Raw genomic sequence first — 22,685 nt, forward strand, 5'->3', positions numbered from 1 at the left:
ACATAAAATTATGGATACAAAATTAAAATAAATTACATGTTCATATTTATTAAATGAAATATTGAGTAAGTGAAATATAATTCAAATCGCATTAAGCGTATTTAGTGAAAATTATGATATTATTGTATAAACCTAGGTTATTATTTTGAGAAGAAAATATTAATTCATGAAATTTTGGAATTTCATTTACGACAACTAATAGGATAAGTTTTTAAGACTTTTTTTATATGAAAATTCATAGAAACAGTTTTTTTTTTTTAAAAAAAAACATAGAAACAGATTAAATAATACTTTTCTCAATTATATATATAATATATAATAAAATGGGCTGACAAATGTTGGTATATTAATTAATAGCTTAATAAATGCGTATCTCACTGTCTTCTTGCCTTCTCAACAGAAACAGGTCTTAAAACTTTAAAGTGGTGAAAAGTAATGGTTTTGGGTTTCCAAATTAAATGCACTATTTCCAAATATTAACTGCATGATTGTATAAATATATAAAAATCACCCATACATAAGTTTAATTATAAGTTACTCACACACACACACACATTATAATTAATTAGTAAAAGAAACTTAAAAAATATGTAATTTTTTGTATGATTCTGTGCTACACCGAATATATCGATAACATCCACCGTACATTTATTGTGTAGTCTCACAAAATGTGTAAACCACATACCAATTGAATGTTGGATTCCGGTCAGTCATTTATTTAAAACATTAAAATTTCTATTAATTATTAAACAATTATTTTTCTCTTTGATTTAATTGCTGTGTAGTTTGAAATTTGAGATTGTGTACTTTGTATGTATAATGAGATTAATATGTGTGATGAAGTTAAGTGAGTTTTTGTTTTAGAGTAGATCTTTTGTGAGACAGGTCGGTCTGATTAGTGAAAAATAATATTTTTTTCTATAAAATAATATTTTTTCATGAATCGAGTTGAGTCGAGGATCCGTACTATGAATTGACCCGTGAAACCTTATCATAATAGTTTTTGTGTTCGTTTTAATAATATCAAATTCAGATTTTAAACTAACAATAATAATCGCTCGTGATTTTTTTTAGAATGATAGTTACTCGTGTATTGGTAGCTCCAATATGTGTTCAACTTTTTTTAGTCACGGGTCAATTTCATCAACACAAAAACTTTTGTAAGACGGTCATACGAGTCAATTTTGTGAGACGAATCTCTTATTTGGATCAACCATGAAGAATTATTAATTTTTATGTCAAAAATATTATTTATTATTTTAAATATGAACATGGAAGACTCGTATCAAAGATAAAGATCTGTGAAACCGTTTCACAAAAACCTACTATTTCATCAAATAGTTGGGATTATTTTATTAAGAATATTAAGTTTAGATTTAAAAGCTGATATATTTTTATTAATGGGTTTTAATAAATTTTGGTGTTTACAACTACCAATATTTTATATGTTACATCTATTTGACACACACAAGGCGTCTACCTTGTTAACCGTCTCTTGTAAAAATATCATTATATCACTGTACATAACTAATTTAGATTCAGATATACAAAAGAGGTGTGAGTGATGAGTCTAATATGGAAGAATTTGAGACAAAGGCAGTCCTACATTGCCCATAGTTGAAAAGTCTTTTCCAATGTCGATGGTTCCAGTTACAATAAAATGGAATCAGAACTGTAATTCAATGATATATTAAAAAATCGAATCTCCTGCAAAGGCAATTAATAATAATTATTATTATTGTAGAATAATTTATTTTCTTGTTCAAACTGTTCTCTTTGCTAGATGGTTTCTCCGAAATTAATCTCGAATTCAAAATTGAAATAAAAATAATAACATCCGTCAAGTGGACTATCGAATAGGACATCCACATCTCAGATAAATAATAATAAAAAGAACTAAACCTTTCATATTAACCCAAAAATAAAGAGAAATATCACATTGAACTTCAAATATCAATCACCAATTCAATATCCCCAATGTATTAGTGCTTACACTGGTGAAGAACTCAGTTCATGACTCGTCGATGAGAACTCAACCACATTCTTATCTTCAACATGTACAATGAAATCAAGGAAACAAAAGAGACATCGCGTTCGCAACAATAAAATGTGTCAAGAAATTTAAAAAAATAACGAGCCATCTGCCGATTATGGACTTTATCCTGTTCACAGGACAATATACAACTAGAAATGATGATCCCAGTTTGTACCCTGCTATCCCTAGATAGTAACACATTCCTTGGAAACTACAGAAACAACACATACTTCATTTAAAAAACGAGATAGAATTAAAAAATACTGTACAAATTGCTACCAACAAGTGACGAGCTTTCGGTGCTAGTGGTAGCCTCAATTGGTAGAGTAGAGCTGCGATAGCGCCCACCAAAAATTGCCCCTCATCCCTAGGGTATTTCTAAAATCACATTCCACCTTCAGAAATTTTCTAAGTATCAATTTTCTCTGCACATTCTATCTCCACTTAGCTTTGTTTCTCCTATCTATGTACTGTACATTTTAGCTTTACTTTTTAGTATTTCCAACTAATACCGTTGCCTAGTTCTTATATCACCTCTTCTGCCACTCCTATTTATCCTGTTCACTCCATCAGTCCAATTTTCATCCTCATTGTCATCTTCATCTTCAGCATCTGCCGTTCGGCTGGCCTTCCCACCTCTTCTTAGAGGGGGTCGTTTCCTTTTGATGTTGGCGGTGTAGGTTGAATAATCAACAGTATCTTCGTTCAATGCATTCTTCAAATCCTGAGAAGTGTAGAATCATAAACGAAGCGAACAAAACATCTAGTAAACTCCGGCTAAAATGCAACCGAAAAAATACATTCAGGGTAATGGTTTAAATTAGTACTCGTATTACCTGATACCTCCTCGAGAAATCTTCACGAGTGTTTGGTGGGTCTATGTTTATGTCGCTAATATTAAATGAAATGTTCTGCCGCAACAAACTCTCACAGGGTTTAGGCGGTTCATTTGGTGAATATGCCTAATCAAAGAAAAAAGAACAGATTTGGAACAAATATATTTGAAATAAAATGACCATCTTTCTGATTATATTATAGTAGGTGCAGGTCACGTAAAGAGCATTACCTGGCAGCGGGCATCATCAAGACCGAAAACAATCTTGAGATGCCGTTTCAGCTTCAAAAGAAGTTGGATTGCACCGATTGCCAGACAATCAACCTGCGACAGATAGGAAAATGAAGAAGCCTAAGCTATTTGAAAATGCCAAAATTCAAAGGAATTGCAACAAAATCAATTCACAGAAAATTAGCATGCTTTGGATACATTTTAAAAGTGGAAACAGAAAAGTTAACTCCCATTGTTTAACAAAACGTGCATTAACTTCCGCTGTTTCAAAAATAATCCATTATGACTAGGCACACTCAGCAATGCATTTTTCAAGTCATGTACAGAAATGTATCTATTCTGTACAAACACATAGGCTCCGAAGCTTGAAAGAGTTTGTAAAAGAGTACTATCATAGTCGAGGATGTTAAAGTCTGACCCATGAGTGGTCAAGGTGGTATCTGTATTCATCCCAATAGTTATTTATGTACCTGTATTTTCTGCAAATCAATTTTGGGCATGCTATAGGAATCTTCCATAATATCTGAATACTTGGATTGAGGATCTCCAGATAAATGACGACCCGGGAACTCTTCAGAGATTTTGTGATTCCCATCATTGGACATGGATCTTTCACTGACAGATTGAATAGTTTGATCAGACTGGACTATCCCATTTCCGATACCTTTTGGATAAATTCCTTCTGAAGAATGCAAAAAATCCTTGATGTTTGACTCTAATATCCCAGCTCGAACTTGTACCAATCGGTTTATAGTATATATCAGATAAAGAGGTTCATCAGGGGAGGTAAAAGGTAACAAAGCAAGAATTTCTGTACAGTACCTGGGGAACAAAAATAATCTGAGCGGCATGTCCAAGAATCAGCAAGTATAAAAATGACGACAACGAGAACAAGCGACATAACTCACATGAGGAAAGGTATAATGTAATCATTCCACCTAGGCATTTCAAACTTGCGAACAACAGAAGACATAAACCTATTTCTCGAAACACGATTTGTGCGAACGAGCTTGTAAATCCGAGAAACACCTAGGCGAGCATAAGCTGAAGTGCCAGCATCAGACCTTCCCTTCATAGTGTTGGATACACTGGAATGAACTTTATGGTTTGGGATTTCTGCTATAGCATCATTCATGCCATGTATGAACATAAACGACAACTGAAGCCCATCTCCCAGACGGCTTTCGAAAAAAGCTGGATACCTGAAGTAAGCAATCAATAAGTTCCAACTACAGTTCAAGATGCAGAGAATAATGAGTGACTATCACATAAATGAACATACTTTTCATTCATATTCATCAGCAGATGATGAGCCAGCTTTGAGTTAACCTCCTGAGGATCTGTTTCAAGAGCAATAAGATATGGAACACAAGTAATTGGATGGACAAGACCTTGACGCAACACAATTTCCACAATCTGTGAACAGAAGAGAAACAAAAAAAATGAATCAATAACGGTTATTGTTGTAAATGCTGATGGATCGTCAAGAGTTAAAACAAGGATTCCCAATGTTGGTTGAGGACCAAATATGTTGGAATTTACTTTCAGTCTTGAAGTAACAATCAAATCACCATAATGGTAACATATTTAAGGACAAACAATTTTTAGGTATTTTATTTTATTCATTTGGATTTGGTGTGAGTGTGTGCAAGCGTTGGGATGGGGTGTCAAGAGTATCTCACGACTACAAGCTCGAACCAAAGAAAAATTAGACCTTTAGAGCTGTTTGGCGCACTTGTTCATTCACATCTAAACATCTCCCTAGGATGTTATACCAATACAGCTGAACTATACCACCACATATGTTAGTATCACCAGCACCAGCAGCAACAGGCACACCTTGTGCACCATCAATCGAATGACTAACTTCCTTTTTACTAGCTTTATCAGGTTCCAGTTGACTTTCCGCATGGAGAAGGTATTCATATATGTTCTGTAACGATTGCATCTGGCAAACCATGAATATTGTTAACAAAATAGAGAAAAAAAGGATGGTGCCATGGCGGGATCAACAAAAACAAGAATACCTTCAGACGAGCATCAGTATTAGAGGAAAGCGTGGCCTCCATGATTTTACCAACATCCTTTTGCAACATAAATTCAGGCCGAGCAATTAAAACATAGCCTAAGGCCTGAAGCAAATACAAAATTACATAATGAATTTTATAATATTTAATTTAAAATGTGTTCCAAACCTACAGCAGAACAGTGGTTACCTGTAACGAACGGACCTTAATGATGAAATCTTCGGCCTGAAGATACTTTTTAAACAGGTTAACACTATGTGTGACATCCATCATCCTCGTGTTGGAAGAAAACTCGGTCAACAGAGAACTACTATAGTGCAATAACAACCCCAGGCAAAAAAGAGACCGACCTACTTGCTGACAAGATAAATATTAATAAATATTAGTGACCACATGTTCACGAAACTAGAGATATTCAAGCAAATGAAAATCTGAAAAGAGTAACAACTGTGAGGGGATGAGGGTATAAGACAATTTAAGATAATTTGGCCGAGCACGTTACTAAAACAGGCAGCAATTGCAGTGGGTTTGATGTATCTAGGTTAGCATAAATGCACAAGTAGCAAACGTCTGACATTCAAAGACGAGACTAAGCTTAATGTGCTTCAGTATGTGTTCAATTTAAATTTAAAATTATTGCATCCTCGAGGAACAATCTGCTATGTCAGAACATGATTGGCTATTATATTAGAATTGTATTTTACTCTGGAACAACATGAAATGATAACATGTGATGATTGCTGTCTGAAAAATCTCAGAAACCTTTCTTCTTAGGAAAAAATAATCAAGAAATTACAAATCCCAAACATCACTGTAAAGGAGAAGTTGGTTCGCGTGTGTGCAATGGCATTGCAAAAAATAATGCAGGATATATGATAGATAAAGAAATAGAGCATGTAAGGGGCGAGAAGAATTAATGCACCCCAAAGCAGGTAAGTTAACCAAAAACAATTTTTGTCTGTTTTTCAAGCATCTGAAATGTTTGAGATGAGCATAATTAGCTGAGATCGAACAAAAGCTGGCAGTTAGAACACTAAAATTTGCTTGACAAACAGGAACCTGCTTATTATCAAATCCCAAGGCATCCAGGCGCTTATAAAACAATTGAATAAGATATTCAACCACAAGTGCTCCTTTTCCTGTTACGTCGCCCACGGAGCACAAACACCTGATATTTGAGAGACATGATACCTCAGAAAACAGATGCAAGAAAATGTATCATTACCAAGAAACTGAAACTTATCCCTATCTTATAAAACCTATTTAAGAAATCAGAGACAGTCAAACACTTCGGCTACCATGCAACTCACAAATTTAAGAACAAAGTACAATATTCCAGAGCAGCACAGTGTCAGGAAAATCTTCCCACAAGGTCAACAAAACAGAGTCTTTCAAAAAAATGTTGCCAACATTCAGGTTAATAGCAAATCAATCTTAAATTCCCCAATAACAATCCCCACGTAAAATGTCTAAGAGATCACCTATTTTAACAGAAAACAAAAGAACTATGTTATTCAGTTAAGCTCCATTCAAACAAGATTTTCAGTCATTTTTTAAGAATGGAAAGGACTTGGAGAGAAATTAAAAGAATTTTCACTGGATGAAGCAACTGTTAACACCATTTCACATGTCTATCCATTCAACCAAATTCATGCTACATGATGCCAAGAATATATATAAATAGCCGTTATTAAAACGATGTGCCATGGAAGATGGAAAAAACATCAACAATAATGCCTTCAAAAAATATATAAAATTGTAAGTACAAAAAATTTTGAAAAATTCAACAGTACGAACAGCCCAAAGATCAACGATCATATTTTCACTTACTGAAATCCGATTCCGACCTTCCAAAAATACCAAAATAGTTACTTTCTCTAAAAAAATTACAGAAAATCCCCAGTAGAAAGCAACCTTGAATGCCTTCACCAAAAAAGTTGGTCGTAGCTTATACTTAAACAGTTACCAAAAAATGTTAGCATTATCAACTAAACAGCCTTCAATTATCAGAAAGGAACATACAGGATGTAATATAAGTTCTGATTATCGAACAGGTGGTGGCACAAAATTCTAGAAGTAAATGCTTTTTCTATTGATAGAAAACAAAAGATAAATTGCAGAGAAAAGTAGAATACTTGATGCAAGCATGAACAACTGTCAGGAAAGAATGTCGAACAATCATTTGCTTTAGATCTTGTTCAAGTTCTTCGCAAACAGTTTGAGGAAGCTTGCGCAACAAAGGCAAGACGGAATTGATCACAAATATTATGCTCTCCAATAGCTGTGCAGTCACCCGATTGTCGGACTGCAAAAAGGAGGAGAAACTGTGTTTAATTCTTTCTCAGTTAAATTTAAGACTTTCGAGGATACTTTGCTAATATGGTTTTCTGCAAGATCAAGAAATAAATACCCGTGTGACCTCACACATAGATATTTGCATCCTCCCATTCACGAATCTGTGCTAATGACCATTTTCAACTAATCATAAACATGACTCTATTAAGACACCAGATTTCTGATTCCACCTCAACCTTAGGATTGCAAATCCAGTTTTAGTTAAATAAAATGTATATTCGGTCCTTTGTGCCTATCCTCAAGCTAAACTAATAATTAAAAGGCGATGATGTATTTAACAAGAATATGGAAATAAAATAGAATAAGAATCCAAAAGCCAAAGTATCTAACCTCGTAGCTAGTAGTCAACTAACAGCGAAATTATAAATCACTCAGCAGCATGCTGTTTACGAGAAAAACGAATCTAGAAATATGATATGCGTGATCATAACATACAATTGAATATCATCTAGGCAAGGCACTCCATACAATCTACTAAACTTTACACCGAATAAATACTGTCATTTGCTTGGGATTTGATCTCATAGAAAGTACAAAGTTGAAAGAGAAGGGAAAAGAAAAACATCAGACACATTACAAGAGTTATTCAGTCCTTAAAGATTTCATATCACCAACTGCTGAAAACATCAATGACGCAATGCTTAAAGAAATTTGGTAACACAAACGTTGAGTAGGTACAGAAAACCATCGTCTCCAACAGGTAGCTCCAAGACATTTCTTACAACGTAGGTTGATTCCTACTAACTAGTCGATGACACTACAGTAATCCAACTTTAAAAAAGTGATTAGAAACATCCAAGAAACAAAAATGTGATATTCAACTATAAACATGGAATACTGAGCAAAGAGTAAACAAGAATCTCAAAATTGATAGGATTCATTCATGAAGAGTATCGTCATTTGTATAAGTTTTAGCACTGGGAAAGAAATTTAATTGACCTGACTTTTCAGATATGGTTGTAGGGTGACCACAAACTGAGAAGGATCAGAAGCTGGTGCGCATAGAGTAGGATCCACCAGACAAAAGGCATGCAATAGTAAAGCATATGGTAGCATGAGCTCTTCTCCTTCCTCGCTAATTACTTCTGTAACCTGGAGGAACATGGCAAATTTGCCAATTAGCATTGCCGGATAAAGACTACTTTTAGAGAGAGAAATGAGTGAAAATGTACAATATCATAAGGATATTCGAGTCCTTGATAATTTTCTGTTGCATTATTTCATCCAAGAAGCAAGGGACATATTAATTTAAAGATGAATGTGGTAATTCCTGGTTAGAGAATATATTCTAGTGAATTTTACATAAACTGGAATAAAACAATCTAAAGCCTAAGCATACACAAGGAACCAGATAGCATACAAAATATGAACCCACTTTCTCCAAAAGCATTACCTGCAATACTTTTTCCAACAAACACTTGCACATCAACTCACAGCGTCTACGTACTGAAGCAAGTAATACGGGATTTATTCCAGCAGCTTTGGCTGATTGTGGAAAGAAATCAAGGGATAAGTTTCTTTTAATAACAGTAACAAGTGGTTTATGACTAGACATCCTTCTCAGCATCTCTACAATTTGTTCCGTCTTCTTAGCCACTTCCAATGGGACACAACTTCCATCTTTAAATGAATGGGTCTGCATGCCCAAATGCTCCTCAAACCAAAATTTGTAAAAAGCCTTGCAGACAAGATCCTGAAAAGGAGAATGACATCAAGAACACACTTGAATGAAACAACAGTGGACCTAAGAAAAAGCTCAAAGATCAATATACAAACTAATGTTCAAGCTATCAGAGAATCACACCAATTTTCGAGTGTTTAAACCATCATTACAGTAACAAAGGTGCATACATACAAGAGTTCAACTCCTAAGGGAAAGAAGCTTTGTGTCCAGCTAACAAAATACAATCAAACACCTGTACGCTGGATTCTTCATCATTGATGCGAGATATTATTTCAACGCAGGCAGTGGAAAATAGTGAAAATCCGGTATCAGAGGTACACATATCCTTGATAATTTTGATAGCACGTTTTCGCACGCTAATCCCTGTATCCTTGATTCTCTCCGCTACCTTCTCAAAATACTAGAAAAATTAACCAGAAGTTAGAAATCAAATCAACCCCATGAGTATCAAACCAAGCATCCGCAACTGAAATACCTTCAGACCAACATCAGGATGCGATGCGATATGACGACCAACAAGCTCAAGAGCAGATTCTCTGACAGATATAGCAGAGTCACAAAACCTTCCCTCAACAGCCATGTGGACAAACTTATCACCCAAAACCTCGGGATCAGCTTCTACAATGATACTAACCTGTAGTTCCAAAGAGTATAAAATGGAAGAGGTCAGGGCTCCTCGCCTTCCAATTTCAGATGGTGCTGAAAAGAACAAACTAGAAGGAAAGGAATCCAGGAGGCATGGTATCTAAAGAAACGATTTATGGCATACCGCTCGCATTGCTTTAGAACGAATCGTTGGTGAGTTGTCCCTTAGACTTGCCTGATAGTACTAGAGTCATAAGAACAAACATCCAAATGCTGAATTATTGAAGAATCAACATTCACCTACCAGGAGCACTTGAAGAATCTTGTCAAACCCTCTAGCAAACGAACTATTTTGTCCCAATGCCAAAGCTACTTTTTTAACTGAAAACCGTTTCAGAGAGGATGAAAATGAAGAAGACTCGCGCACAATTGCTCTAGATTTTAGCCTAGTGAGGTAGTAGTAGATTTTTTGTTCAGAAGCAGGGTGGTCATCCTTATACCATAGGCAAAGATAAAACCTGCAAGTCAATATATCTTCATAGGCTTATGAAATTTGAAAGGATTGATAACCAATACTTTTTCTTTAGTTGCTTACCATCGTGTAAAGAGGTGTGTGTCATCTTCGGACCGCACATCCTGCAGATAATTGAGAAGCATTTGTTGAACAATCTCCTGTTTTGTCACTGTGTCATGTCTAGAAGATTTTTTTGACTGATTCAGATTCTTTTTTTCGTCCTTGTCCTGGGACACACAGTACGTTTTCAAGACAAGAAGTTGTCTCTCGCACAGACAGATCTGGCAATCCGAGTTGCGCGAATGAACTTCATTCTCCATTCCTTCCATACAATCAACATGAAATGTTCTCTGACAACCTTGACACACAAATAAGGACCTTTCGCTTATTGCAGCCTTACAAACAGAGCATGCATCCTTTTCATAACTTGGATCAACACTTTCACTATTAATGAACTCCTTCAAGATCCAAAATTTGTCGTCCCTACACAGGACAGCATCGTGCTTCAACCTTGCAGCAATTATACCCAGTAGGTCAATGGCCATTATTCGAGCTGTAATATCTTTAGATTTCAGCCCAGCATTCTGAAGCAGCAATACACAAAGTACCTGCAAAAAGTATTAGATAAGTATCAAGCAGATAAGTGATAACATCTCCATCCAAGGACCAACTGTAAAAAGGGTACCTCTAGAATAGCAGCTGAGGCAGGATACTCTGGTAAATTCAGAGTAGTGAGTAAATCCATGACAAGATTTTCCATTATCATCTTTAGCTCAGATGCATCCTGACTTTTTGTGCTGGCCAATCTCTGAAGAATTCGAGTCCAAAAGAGGCAGCAAGATTCTGTGATTGCCTCATAGCATTTGGCAGGGTACCCAGGGTCGACTGAAACCTCCAGTAATGGATTTTCGGACCGAACAACTTCAGGAAGATTGGCACTATACTGAACCATTTGAATGCACAGAGCTGTGATTAACTGAATTTGTCTCTGCTCTTCATCAGGAACATGATAGGTTCTTGGTACTCGCTTAGAGAGTGGTGACTTTAGAATTATTTGAACGGTTTCATCCATCACGTAAGATCTATGCTGAGTATACATGTAATATATCTGTATGCCAATTTGACAAAAATGCGACTAAGCAAAAGCAGAAAATGTAGAAAATTAGAGATAGACCAGAACAGGTACTAGGTAAGCTGATTCCATTACCCCACCAATTAAACTGATCGCTTTCAGCTGCAAAAGTGGGATGTTATCAACCAAAAGTGTCTGCAAACTAGTTCTCACGAGCTGGAGAATGCAACTATCAGAAAGGCGCTCTATTGACAGAAACTGCTTCAGAAAACTAAGAATAGTGCACAACTTCTGAGTTACAGTATTCACGACAGAAAGTCCCCTGAGGAAAAAACGTATAATTATTCTGGGAAGAAAAACCTCTTTAGACAACCAAAACATCATCATCTGAAAAAAAAAGATATAGAGTCATCATTGTACTTGTAGGTCGTGGATTTCTTTTGTTTTACACTCTTGGAGGTTCGTCTTTTTTTACTTGCCGAACCAAATTCAGCCGCTTCTTCATCTTCTCCATCTAATATTCAAAAGGCAAACGAAGGAACACAAGAAATAAAATAAAATAAAATAAAATAAGGTTGTTAGATTTTTTAGGATAAAAGCGTAAAATATAAGACACTATACAAAGGGGAAGCTAAGATCCAAAAGCAAGAAACATGAGACCTTTCTCTACTTGCACTCAGTCCATAGCCTAAAGGAGGAACAATGATCGAGCCGAATGGACACCACATCCACATACTAGCAAAGAAATTCATTATTGCCAAAGGAGAACAAAATGACACACTATGCTTTATGAAAACAATAAAAAAATTCAAATTTTAAACATACAAAGAAGAACCATGGAAAGAGGTAAAGTCAGGTCTTGCTATACATCCAAGAGAATAAAGGAGCAACTTCGGAGAAGATAAATCATTAACTGAAGCAGTCATTCTACATGATTGTCGTGTAAAAATGTAAATGACTCAAGTAAACCGGCTAGAAGCATAGCATACCATCAATGGCTCCATTATCGGTTGGCTTATGCATTGCACGGTATGCTGGATCACAAGCAAACATAACATCCAAAATCTGATGCCTCGAAAAATCCAGGATTCTTTCAATATTCTGAGACGAAGAGGGAAAATTAGTGACAAAGATGGATAATCTAGCAAATTTAAACAGAATTTTGAGCCGCAAAGAAGTAAAAGCAAGATTACATCCCGAGATATTTCATCACACCAAATGAACTTAAATGCATACCTCTTCTTTGTAAAGCTGTTTAGGCATATCATCGTGAGCCATAATAGCCAAAGCTCCATGGATCGACTCGAGAGAACAATAAATGGATGATACAACGTCAGCATCCAGCTGGAAAAAAGGGAAAATAACTAATGAACATTGAGGCAAGAGCAGCATAGGTAAATGAAAGCTAACCACGTAAACTTGACAACTGAAGAAGGGAAGTGTCAAAGAGTCAAAGGTAAGGGAAAAGAAACACCCGAAAATCGTCTATAGGGAGTCGATAACCTCCACCCGCTATTAGTTCTTAGAAAGGGTTATTGAAACTCAACAGCCAAATCCCTAAGCAAACAAGACCTGGAACCGTAAACTATCCAGCATAGGTACATAAAAATAAGTAACAATCTGATTTTGTGAAACACGCGAAACATTCTATAGTAGATTCAATCTACTATAGCTCAATTACAATATTCACAATTACTGCATGACAATATCCCCATCATAAGATTCCCTCGTTATATGGTTGGAAATGCACATAGAAATGATCTGGTCCTCCAGATAATACTTGACATTAACCTTCATCAAGGACAGATTCTCACAAGCAACAACTGATGAGGAGTCGAGCAAACAGTCATTGATGGATAACCTGGTTACTTCAGATAAAATAAGGCATCAGTTCTTAGTCTCTGACATGCCTAGATTTGAGTGGACAGCCATGAATCCACTTATATAGGATAGTTATATTAACACATGGTGGTTTAGTTTCCTCGAGGAAAAACAAGGTCTAAGATCTTCAAAAAAGAGAAGCTAACAACCATGAAATCTAGCATTAACGTTGCCCATGCTCTATAATTATATAAGGGAGATAGGGTTTATTGGAGTTGGTTGCTAAGACAGGAGTCATTATATAAAAGATTTCAGTTTTGAAATCAGAAATGTGCAATTATAAACAGCCATTAACGAAACTATCCCCAAGGTCAACATCTACAGGGAATTTTTTTACATACTTTTTATATGTTACTATAATAAACTACAAACTGCGTGGTATGGAATAGATCAGCCAGGCACCGGGCACGTTATATGGAACATGCAAATTCAAATGCATGAAATGCAAAATTGACTGACATTGATTGAATATCATTCTTTTGAAAATTTAATTAGTTAATCTAAAAATATAAAAGACTTATACACCATTGAATAATGTTGAATGAAATTACTTAAATAAAAAAATTCTTCATACCATCCTGACTGGTGATTTGGTAGAATTACTTAACATGAAGATCACAAAATTGTTGTAATGCTTTGAGTTTCTCGATCTTTAAACATTAACAAACTGACACACATAAATAAGACTCTCTTTTACTTTAATACGGTGTCATCACTTTATTATTATTGTTGTTGTTGTTATCATTATTATTATTGAAATAACAAAAAATAGGGGAATTCATACCAAAATAAAGACCAGGGGAAAGTGGAAAGAGAACAAAAACAAGGAGACATATTAATTGCATCTAGCAAGTAAAGAAGGAACAGCTTTAATCCATGTAGACCTCATTCAACTACATGAAACCTTTTTTGGGTGGGTGGTGCAGAACAACAAAAAAATTACCCATGGGTATATGTTCGAGAAAAATCAATTTGTCCACTACACAAATCAAGTAATTACGTTTCTACGTTTATTTTACTTCTTAATTAGTCCAACATAACCGTGCAGCATGTTCTTGAGATCTGTTAAACAGATAACTCGAGCATGACACAGATGTCAGTTTAGATATCTTCTCTGAGTTCCAGGAGGTCATCTGTTTAACACAGCCATAACTGTCGGCAATTCCTGAGGGCCCCAACACATTTCACCAGCCCAACATCATGCATCAGTTGATTAATACTCATTTCACCACAAAATCTGACAAAAAAAGGAAAGCGAGCGTTCACAACAACATATCATTTTTCCTGCGAAGATCTAATTATTTGTGCACATAGTTTAAATTATGGATGTCAAATAAATTATGGATGTCAACACTTATACAAGCATGCCAAGAGTTTTTGAGTGATGTGTCGCAGATAGCTCCAAACACCAAATCCAAACATAAATATCAGGTCAGTCGGACATTCATTCAGTCCCATAAAAATAAATCAGTCAACCAGGAAAGCAGTTGAAGCGAAGCAGGTCCAGAACATTTCTTATCATAGTTAATGAAACCGCAAAAGGCATGCCTAGGCTCGTCGGGTTCTGCCATTGAGCAAGGTAAGGCATTGTACATTAACAAAGCCCAGGCCTTACCCATAGCCCAAGTTCCTCGTGCGGCTCAGAGGCTCAAGACCACTTCTAAGCACACCTTTAATGTGTAGATATTAATCAAAGACAAAATGCAAGATAACGACCATCTTTTTTCACTTAAATATCAATGAATTTTGTTTTATTTTTCTTCAAAATTTGTAGAGTACATGGTGTTTGATATGTACTGAAATTTTCTCCAGGTGTACATATTCTAGTATATTGTTATTTGAGCTTCACTTCAGTAAAGAACATGTTGTCTTCACGCCTTGCGCTTGGCTTTGAGATACCAGAAAAGGCAGCTCAAAAGCATAAGTATCAAAGAGGTAAAATTAAATCATTCTGAAGAGAAATCTGCAGGAGGGCCACTGAGAATCTACAGCAATTACAAAGTCCAAACCAAAAATAGTTCAAGGAAATGAGTAATAGGAACTCAACAATAAGATATCACAAGAAGAAATGAAATTACTGGAGCAAGCAAATAAGGGATTCCAAAACCAAACCAGTGCGCGGGAAATAGGTAATTATTAGAATTTATAACGAGAACTTGGGCCAAAAAATATGACTCCCAGACCACACCATTGTACAGGGAATGGGTCAAATAGTGAAAAGAATTACATTTCAGCTAGACAGTGGTACATCAGACCAACAAGAAACCCCTCCCACTGTAAACCAGAATGATCACCCTTGGCAACTTCTTCGAAAAAAATCAAGAACCTCGGCATGGATATAAATCTATTTAGTTACCAAAATTGTAAACTTACATGGTCATTATAATTTATTGATAGTCCTTCTGCTCGGTGAATCTGTTGATCTAAAACCTTCAATGTCCTTGAAAGAAGATCTATATGAACCATATGGAGAACTTTTTTGGCTCTCATGGACATAATTTCATTCGTAAGTGCTTTAAGATCAGAAAAAGGCAATGGTGTCAATTCTGCTTCATCTCGATCCTCGTCAAAAACTTCTGCTCTGCCACATAATTCCTCCAGCATTTCACAAAAGCCTGAAATAGCTGCGTCTGTGAAAAGAGACCACGCTATGCTCCTTAAAACATATACACAAACACATAATTAACAATGTGATGTAGAAACTAAAAGTTAATACCTTGAAAGTCACGAGAATCAGGACAACTCGTAGATAAAAAACCATTTTTTCCTTTCTGTTTCAATTTTTTCTTTCTGGAAGAACTTATAATTTTCTGTATAAAACCAAAAAAAAAACAATTAGCTGACCAAAAGACCTTGCATCACAGTTGAAGTCGGTATCATAACTTACTTTGTCAACATAATGGTCTTGCTGGTTTTTGCTAGTTCCGACAGAGCCTGTCTGAACTTGGTCTGCATCTCTCCTCATTTCACCAGAGTTTCTCAGCAACTGACTGAGCACAGGCATGTGACGCTCAAAGGGCGTTGATCCAGTTAAATCACTTCTATTTATTGGCTCCTCGACAGAACCTGAGAAACTTGAAAAGTAAAATAAGTATGAGCCAGGCAACCATTGCTGATATTAGCACGCATATGACACCTTTCAGAACAGTGAACAGTTTATGCAAATCACATATTATTCCAGGAATGCTATTATATGAGATGAAGGAGAGAACCCGGAAAAAAGCTGTAATTGCAGTTCTCTCAATTAAGGCAAAGTTTGTAGCAGCGGAATTTCCTTTAAATATTCTATAGCAAACTGGAAAAAGGATATTAAATTATTAAAAGTAACTCTCAGGGTAAAAATAGGGCACGCTGACCAATGTCAACATGCAATGGAGCAATAATTACAAAGCGAGATTTTCAGCAATTACCCAATATAATTTGAAATTCCTAAACTGGGTTAAATGAGACAAAAATTTAGTAGTCAATGCATCGTGGCAATGGTGAGATTGATAGAAAGTCATTGAACTCCTTTCAGCCTATATGCTTAAACTTAAACTATCCCTAATCATCAACGGCCATCTAATGACTTCAAAATCGGCTTCTCCATTAAGAAACACAGAAATCTCTATAGTATATTAAAGATGGGGAGAATAAAGACAAAAATGATAAGTCTGGTACGACCTTTTTTTAATTGCAAATTAGCCTCTATTCATTTTGATAATTATTATTTCACCCCTTACCAATTTTCAAAAATACTACTTTGGCAATTTTAAGCAATTACATTTTGTCCCTTCATCAATTTTAATAATTACCCCTTTGACAATTTTAATAGTTACCACCTCTATTTTATACTATTGTGCCGATTTTTATATAAAACTTGAACTTATAGTTAAATTTTGGAAAAAAAATATTGTACAAGCACGCAACACTTGCACTTTGGTGCTAGTTTTAACGATGTACGAAGAAGGGCTATTGCACTGTTTATAAGCTGGATTCATGAAACATCACATAGAAAAGAACATGCTGCTCTGAAACAACAATGTTCACCATTATGTACAGTATGCTCGATAGCTATCAAGTCAATAAAACATAATTATCTATCCATAAGAGTAATGAAACTAAAGCAAAATATTCTAAATGGCAAGAGCATGACCTACAAAAAAGTTGCTGGTTGATACCAAATAACGAAATATTTAAAACCCATTCATGAACCATTTTACCTGGAGCGACACACTCAAATGCATCAGGATCATGCCTCAAAACTTCATTGAAAAGGTCAGAATTCCCAATAGAGGCACCTGGTTGAATGCTTGATTGGTCTTTGAGATTCCTACAAACAAATTTTCAAACAAGCGTTTCAAGTGGAATCTACCAGGATAAATCTAAAATTATTCACCCCTAAAAATTTGTAGCAATAACTTTCCTGCCTTGGAATTAAAAACATCAAAGCAGGTTCTCATAGATAAAATAAAATTTTAGAATGTTGATGGAATGAGTCACAATCCACGAAGTAATTTTTCATTTACAATAACCCCATCATAAAAAAATGGCAATTTACATAAAACTTACTCTCGCCAACTGATTTCATACTCGTCCATTTTCCTGGCAGGTGAAATATAAAAGGCCCCGGACATGGGTCAAAGCAACATACAAGCAAATAAGTTCCTTTTCAAAGTTTCCAAACAAATATTTATGTAAAGAGCAAGAGTTTTCATTGGCCAATTTCGAATGATCAAACACACTAATTGTGTTGCCTGTTGAGGAAAAGAAAGGCATCAGATTGATCATATAAAAGCATGCACTCGAATGATGTACTAAAGGCAAAAGGATACATCCTAAGCCGACGGTTGAAAACAATTAGCATTTTATGCTTGATGAAAATTTACAAATGGAATTGAATTTTTTTATTAAAAAAATACTGAATAAAATCCATCAGCTTGTCGGAACCCTCACTCAAACGTATATGCCATCAGCTTTTCTTGCTCCTAAAGTACATCTACATACACAAACGTGTGGTTGTGGTTGTGGTTGTGGTTGTTCATACTTCATACGTGAAGGAACATTAAAACGGTAAAAAGTTATCAAAATCAGCACCACTACTCCCAGGAGTAAATAGGATGTCCTCCTAATCCAGAAACTGTAGATCATCAATCCAAACTACTCTAGCTCTCACTAAGCTAAATCCATCAAACCAAAAATTTAAAATTCGAGAATAAAAAAAGAGAAAGAAACATCAAAGCAAACTTACAGGTAACTAACATCAGTGTTTCTGAGGAGATCAGCAATCTTTCCAGGAACATCACCTTGGTTAGACGACCACCAGGACCTTCCATCATCAAAGAGGCAGAGTTCCTGATCCAGTGCACCACAGAACACAGGAAGCGACGGAAACGGCAAGCACGGCGCCACCTCGGAGTGGACTGTATTGGATAGGCTTATCCCACAGGGGACATCACCGCTTCCAGAATTCGACATCTCGGAAGTCAATTGAGAGTGAAAATTCGTCAATTTGAGGAGTGAAACGACAGTTGATGGAGTTAATGGGGGGTTAATTTAGGGGAGAAATGTCAAATGTGGTAGCCCTAGAGAGAGTTGGAGGAGATACAAAGATAAATGGCGGGGAAAAGAATATAGAAAATTTTGCGAATTTTTTAGCAGCGAAGAAGCATACTCGCAGTCTCTGTGTAATAACTGAGTGAAGTGACGGGGATACCCTTTATTTGCCTTGTACGGCGTCGTATTGGTCTCCGTGCGGCATACAGGTAGCTTTTTCATTTTGCACAATATAATATAGGATGATGATTGAGTCATATATTGTTTATTTAATCAATTGCAATTTTATATTTATAATTTAATAATCGATTTTATTGATTTTCATTTAAATTATGTGATAAAATAATTAATATCATGTTATATTTTTATAATTATGTGGTTTAAAAATTTTCTCGAACCATGCACTTGTGTTAAACAAAATAATTATAAAAAAATTAAAAGTAAAAATAAAAATAGTCAAATAATTACATGATTTTGATGAGAATTACTAAAATTAATTGTTAAAATATAATTATAAGACTATAATTAATTCAACAAAAAATACAGGACTAAAAATGTCATATTTATACATACATAATTATTTTACTTCTCGATGGATATAAAAATTTTAAGTGCACGAGTGTTTTCCATGGAAAGAATAGAAAATGTTCATATTTAAAATGTATTAAAATGATGTTTGTAATAACTTATTTTAAATGCTTACAAACATATAGATAGTGAAATAATTATAAATTGTATATAGAAGTTGAGTAGTATTTAAAATAAATTATTATAAATTCTACATAAACACGATAATTTAAATTCGCGTTTATGTTTCGATTGTTCTAATTAACATATATATAACTATACACTCAATAATTTTATATACCATGCAATATGGCAAATGTTTTGGTAATAGTAAAAATTCGAAAATTTTGAAATACAAAATCAAAATTTATGAGCAATCTTACTTTCTATTGATGAAATTGAGTGCAGCAAGCCAGCAATACATATTTAATATATTTTAAATGATATTTAATTTTATTATTTATTTGGTTAATGGTAAGCAAAAATCAAAATCAACTTTGTATTCCATAGACATATATTGTAATATTGATGTATGTGATTACTGAATTTGATAATACAAAACTAAACTACATCTAATTAATTTGTTCATCGAACAACAAAATTTAGATTAATATATCGAAAGTTAAAAATCCAACAATTAATTTATATAATATATCAGTCGATTACAACCAACTAACAAGAGCTCTACAAATTTGGAGCTACTTAACAGATAAATTGAGGTGAAATTTTATTAAAGACGGGAAAAACCAAGATATCCATATTACTCATTGATATGAAGCGGGTGAAAATATGTATACAAGTAAGCTAATACCTCATTTCCAGCCGAGGATGTCCAGCAGCTGCAGAACTTGGTCCTTGGAGTTGGCAACATCACAGAAATCCAGTTCAATTCCAAACACATCAAAGAGTCCACCATCGCTATGATTGGTGAAAAGCAAAGAGATCCATGCCATTACGCTAGACACAAAAGGGTGGGCAGGGGAAAAGTCAAGGTAGTCAAATGCAAAGGCACGATATGCAGATCGATCAATGTATTCAAAAATGGAGTTATTCATTATGCAAGCAACTTTGTTGCAATCTTTTCGACTAATAAGTACAGAGACTGTAACTGCCTTGCCTGAAGGAATGCTAAACCTTGGATGCACAGGTAAAGTCATCTTGTATTCAGGACTTTCCAAAGGAAACTTGAGAACATCACAAATCCCACAAGGAGCCCAGGTTCCATTTTGCAGGTCAGTCCCAGGCACCACTTCTGAAAAAATCAACTTTTGTTCTGTCCAGAGGTCAAAATAAAACTCCAGGTCATTGAAGGATAGCCTAGGGGGCAGTAGGGCTTTGCCACGTTGACGTTTAAAAAAAGTTTTGAATAGTTTGTAACAAGTCTCTGAAGGAGGAGATGATCGCTTGCAGATTGAAGGCCATTTCTTGGCACAAAGGCATTGCCAGAAGTAGTCATCAAGAGCAATTTCTTGCCAGTGCTTACAAACTAACATACATGTTACAAGGTCTGTGCTGTCCAACAGAGGAAAGACTGCCTTCAAGATCTCGTCACATGACATATCCACCAAAAAGAAGATTGCAAGCACCAGAATAGAGTAACTAAGTGAATTTTTCTGATTTAAAACTTCAAAATAATAAGTCCAAAAAGGTTCCTACAGGAAGGAAAATTCAACTTAGGCGCAATGTGCACACTCGACTGGAAACCATAGATATATCTTACGGTGAGCATGTATAAGCAGAAAAAGCCTTCAGTCAATTGTTCAAGCACAAGCCAAAACGATGAAAAAACACCCTGGACAATAACAAGCTGGCAGAAAAAATTCTCACGAGCATAATCCTGGCAAAAGAAAATATGTATCTCCACAAGTCAAACTATAGCCAGCTAAACTCATCTTCTAAAGCAAAAGAAAAAGATAAAAACTCAGGCACGAACGCACGATCAGTCTTGCTTCTAATTTGATATCATATTAAACCTCATACTGAAAAGAAAATCATAAACACATCCTGATTGCATCAAATGTATATGAATAATTCTCTCTTGTTCTTCTTCCTTTTTTTTTTGGCTCGAAACCAACACATGTTCTGACACATTGCAAATGAATGCACGCTATATATGATTTCGCTCTCGTGTAACAGTGTACCATCCGAATCAAGCTTGTGAGCAAAAAACATACTGGTAAAAATGTTCAGAACTAGATATGCAGCATGATATTTAATAAAAAAAATTACAACTGATCTTTACAATATACAGAAGGACAAGAAAATAGGCAATCTGGGTAAGCCAGGGGGTGATCAGGGAACATGTAAAAAGGAATTGGCTTCATAAATATAAAATTTCAACAAAGCGACAATACTTTCCTTTTCAAAAAAGCCAGTGCCCGGTTTTTGGCTCTCGATGTCATGAAAATTCAAAGAGAACAGCGCATAAAATTAACCCTGATCGTGTTAAAAGGAGAAATAATAACTCACTAAATAAAATTCCAAATGACAATCGAAATCTCCATCGATTTCCAATGAACATATAACAATAACAAAACCTTGAATAAGGGGAGCCGTAAATCGCACCTTTCAGTCCATAACAATATTTTAATAAAAATGTGTAAAACGAGAAAACGGAAATCAGACATTAAACGACAACAACTAAAAATTATAAATTAAAAAAAAAAACCAAAATTTACAAAGGGTAGATGTTCTCTGCAGGCGTCGAAATATTATGGAATTATATAATATCGGTTACCTTTGGAAAGAAGCTCGATCGAAAGAGGAAATTATGCAAGAAAACAGCAGTGAAAATGAATGTTTGCTAGTTTCCCAGGGAAAAAAGTTGAATTGATTAAAGGGGATAATAAAAAACATTTTATATAATTAGGGTTTTAATATGAGAGTTAATTGAATTTATTCAGATACTAATGATAATAATGAACAGGATACTTGGATTTTTCTTTTTTTTTTTCATTATAAAATGGTAAATCATTTAAATACCCAACCCAAACTTGGGTTTCTTGTCCGTTTATATCATGAAAAAATGTGTGCACTTTGTATCCACAAAAAATTAATGAGTATGTCTCTTGTGAGACGGTCTAACGAATCTTTATCTTTGAGACGGGTCAACTCTATCGATATTCACAATAAAAATTAATACTCTTAGCATAAAAAGTAAAAAAATTTTTATGGATGACCCAAATAAGAGATACTCTTAGCATAAAAAGTAATAGTTTTTCATGAATTACCCAAATAAGATCTCACAAAATACGACTCGTGAAACCGTCTCAGACAAATTTTTGTCAAAATTATTTGTAACCCTTGAGTTGACTGACATGTCTTTTCAATGATGAAATATTATCAACTGTTTTAAATCGCTATA

The 22,685-nt window shown here is 35.0% G+C and overlaps 2 protein-coding genes across 10 annotated transcripts; both read right to left on the bottom strand.

The window, feature by feature from the left end:
- Positions 1-2,120: 2,120 nt before the first annotated feature.
- Positions 2,121-18,889, bottom strand: LOC140962269 (sister chromatid cohesion protein SCC2-like). Of its 6 annotated transcripts, none has more exons than XM_073421122.1 (28): positions 18,450-18,889; positions 17,422-17,531; positions 16,107-16,285; positions 15,936-16,029; positions 15,593-15,849; positions 12,575-12,682; positions 12,328-12,439; positions 11,759-11,852; positions 11,474-11,660; positions 10,952-11,374; positions 10,348-10,874; positions 10,057-10,270; positions 9,937-9,987; positions 9,643-9,801; positions 9,400-9,567; positions 8,877-9,176; positions 8,423-8,575; positions 7,264-7,433; positions 6,188-6,296; positions 5,333-5,485; positions 5,129-5,233; positions 4,816-5,049; positions 4,384-4,517; positions 4,010-4,303; positions 3,572-3,923; positions 3,102-3,194; positions 2,872-2,997; positions 2,121-2,759 (listed from the first exon to the last, which is right to left on the bottom strand). In XM_073421122.1, the coding sequence occupies exons 1-28, from the start codon at positions 18,674-18,676 to the stop codon at positions 2,541-2,543; spliced, it is 5,352 nt and encodes a 1,783-aa protein (XP_073277223.1). In that variant the 5' UTR covers positions 18,677-18,889; the 3' UTR covers positions 2,121-2,540. The 6 variants fall into 6 exon arrangements, with proteins under 6 accessions (XP_073277223.1, XP_073277224.1, XP_073277222.1 ...); XM_073421123.1 differs by having other exon boundaries at positions 5,318-5,485; positions 18,461-18,888; XM_073421121.1 differs by having other exon boundaries at positions 5,318-5,485; positions 11,759-11,843; positions 18,450-18,888.
- Positions 18,890-19,949: 1,060 nt separating this feature from the next.
- Positions 19,950-22,166, bottom strand: LOC140962480 (F-box protein At5g39250-like). 4 transcript variants are annotated; one of them, XM_073421409.1, is made up of 3 exons: positions 22,059-22,166; positions 21,042-21,158; positions 19,950-20,973 (listed from the first exon to the last, which is right to left on the bottom strand). In XM_073421409.1, exons 2-3 carry the CDS (start codon positions 21,048-21,050, stop codon positions 20,134-20,136), a joined length of 849 nt encoding a protein of 282 aa, XP_073277510.1. In that variant the 5' UTR covers positions 21,051-21,158; positions 22,059-22,166; the 3' UTR covers positions 19,950-20,133. The 4 variants fall into 4 exon arrangements, with proteins under 4 accessions (XP_073277510.1, XP_073277514.1, XP_073277511.1 ...); XM_073421413.1 differs by lacking the exon at positions 22,059-22,166 and having other exon boundaries at positions 21,042-21,183; XM_073421410.1 differs by lacking the exon at positions 21,042-21,158 and having other exon boundaries at positions 19,953-20,973; positions 22,059-22,150.
- Positions 22,167-22,685: the final 519 nt, after the last annotated feature.

The sequence above is a fragment of the Primulina huaijiensis genome, chromosome 17, assembly GCF_012295235.1.
Source record: "Primulina huaijiensis isolate GDHJ02 chromosome 17, ASM1229523v2, whole genome shotgun sequence".
In the NCBI taxonomy this organism is placed as follows: Eukaryota; Viridiplantae; Streptophyta; class Magnoliopsida; order Lamiales; family Gesneriaceae; genus Primulina; species Primulina huaijiensis.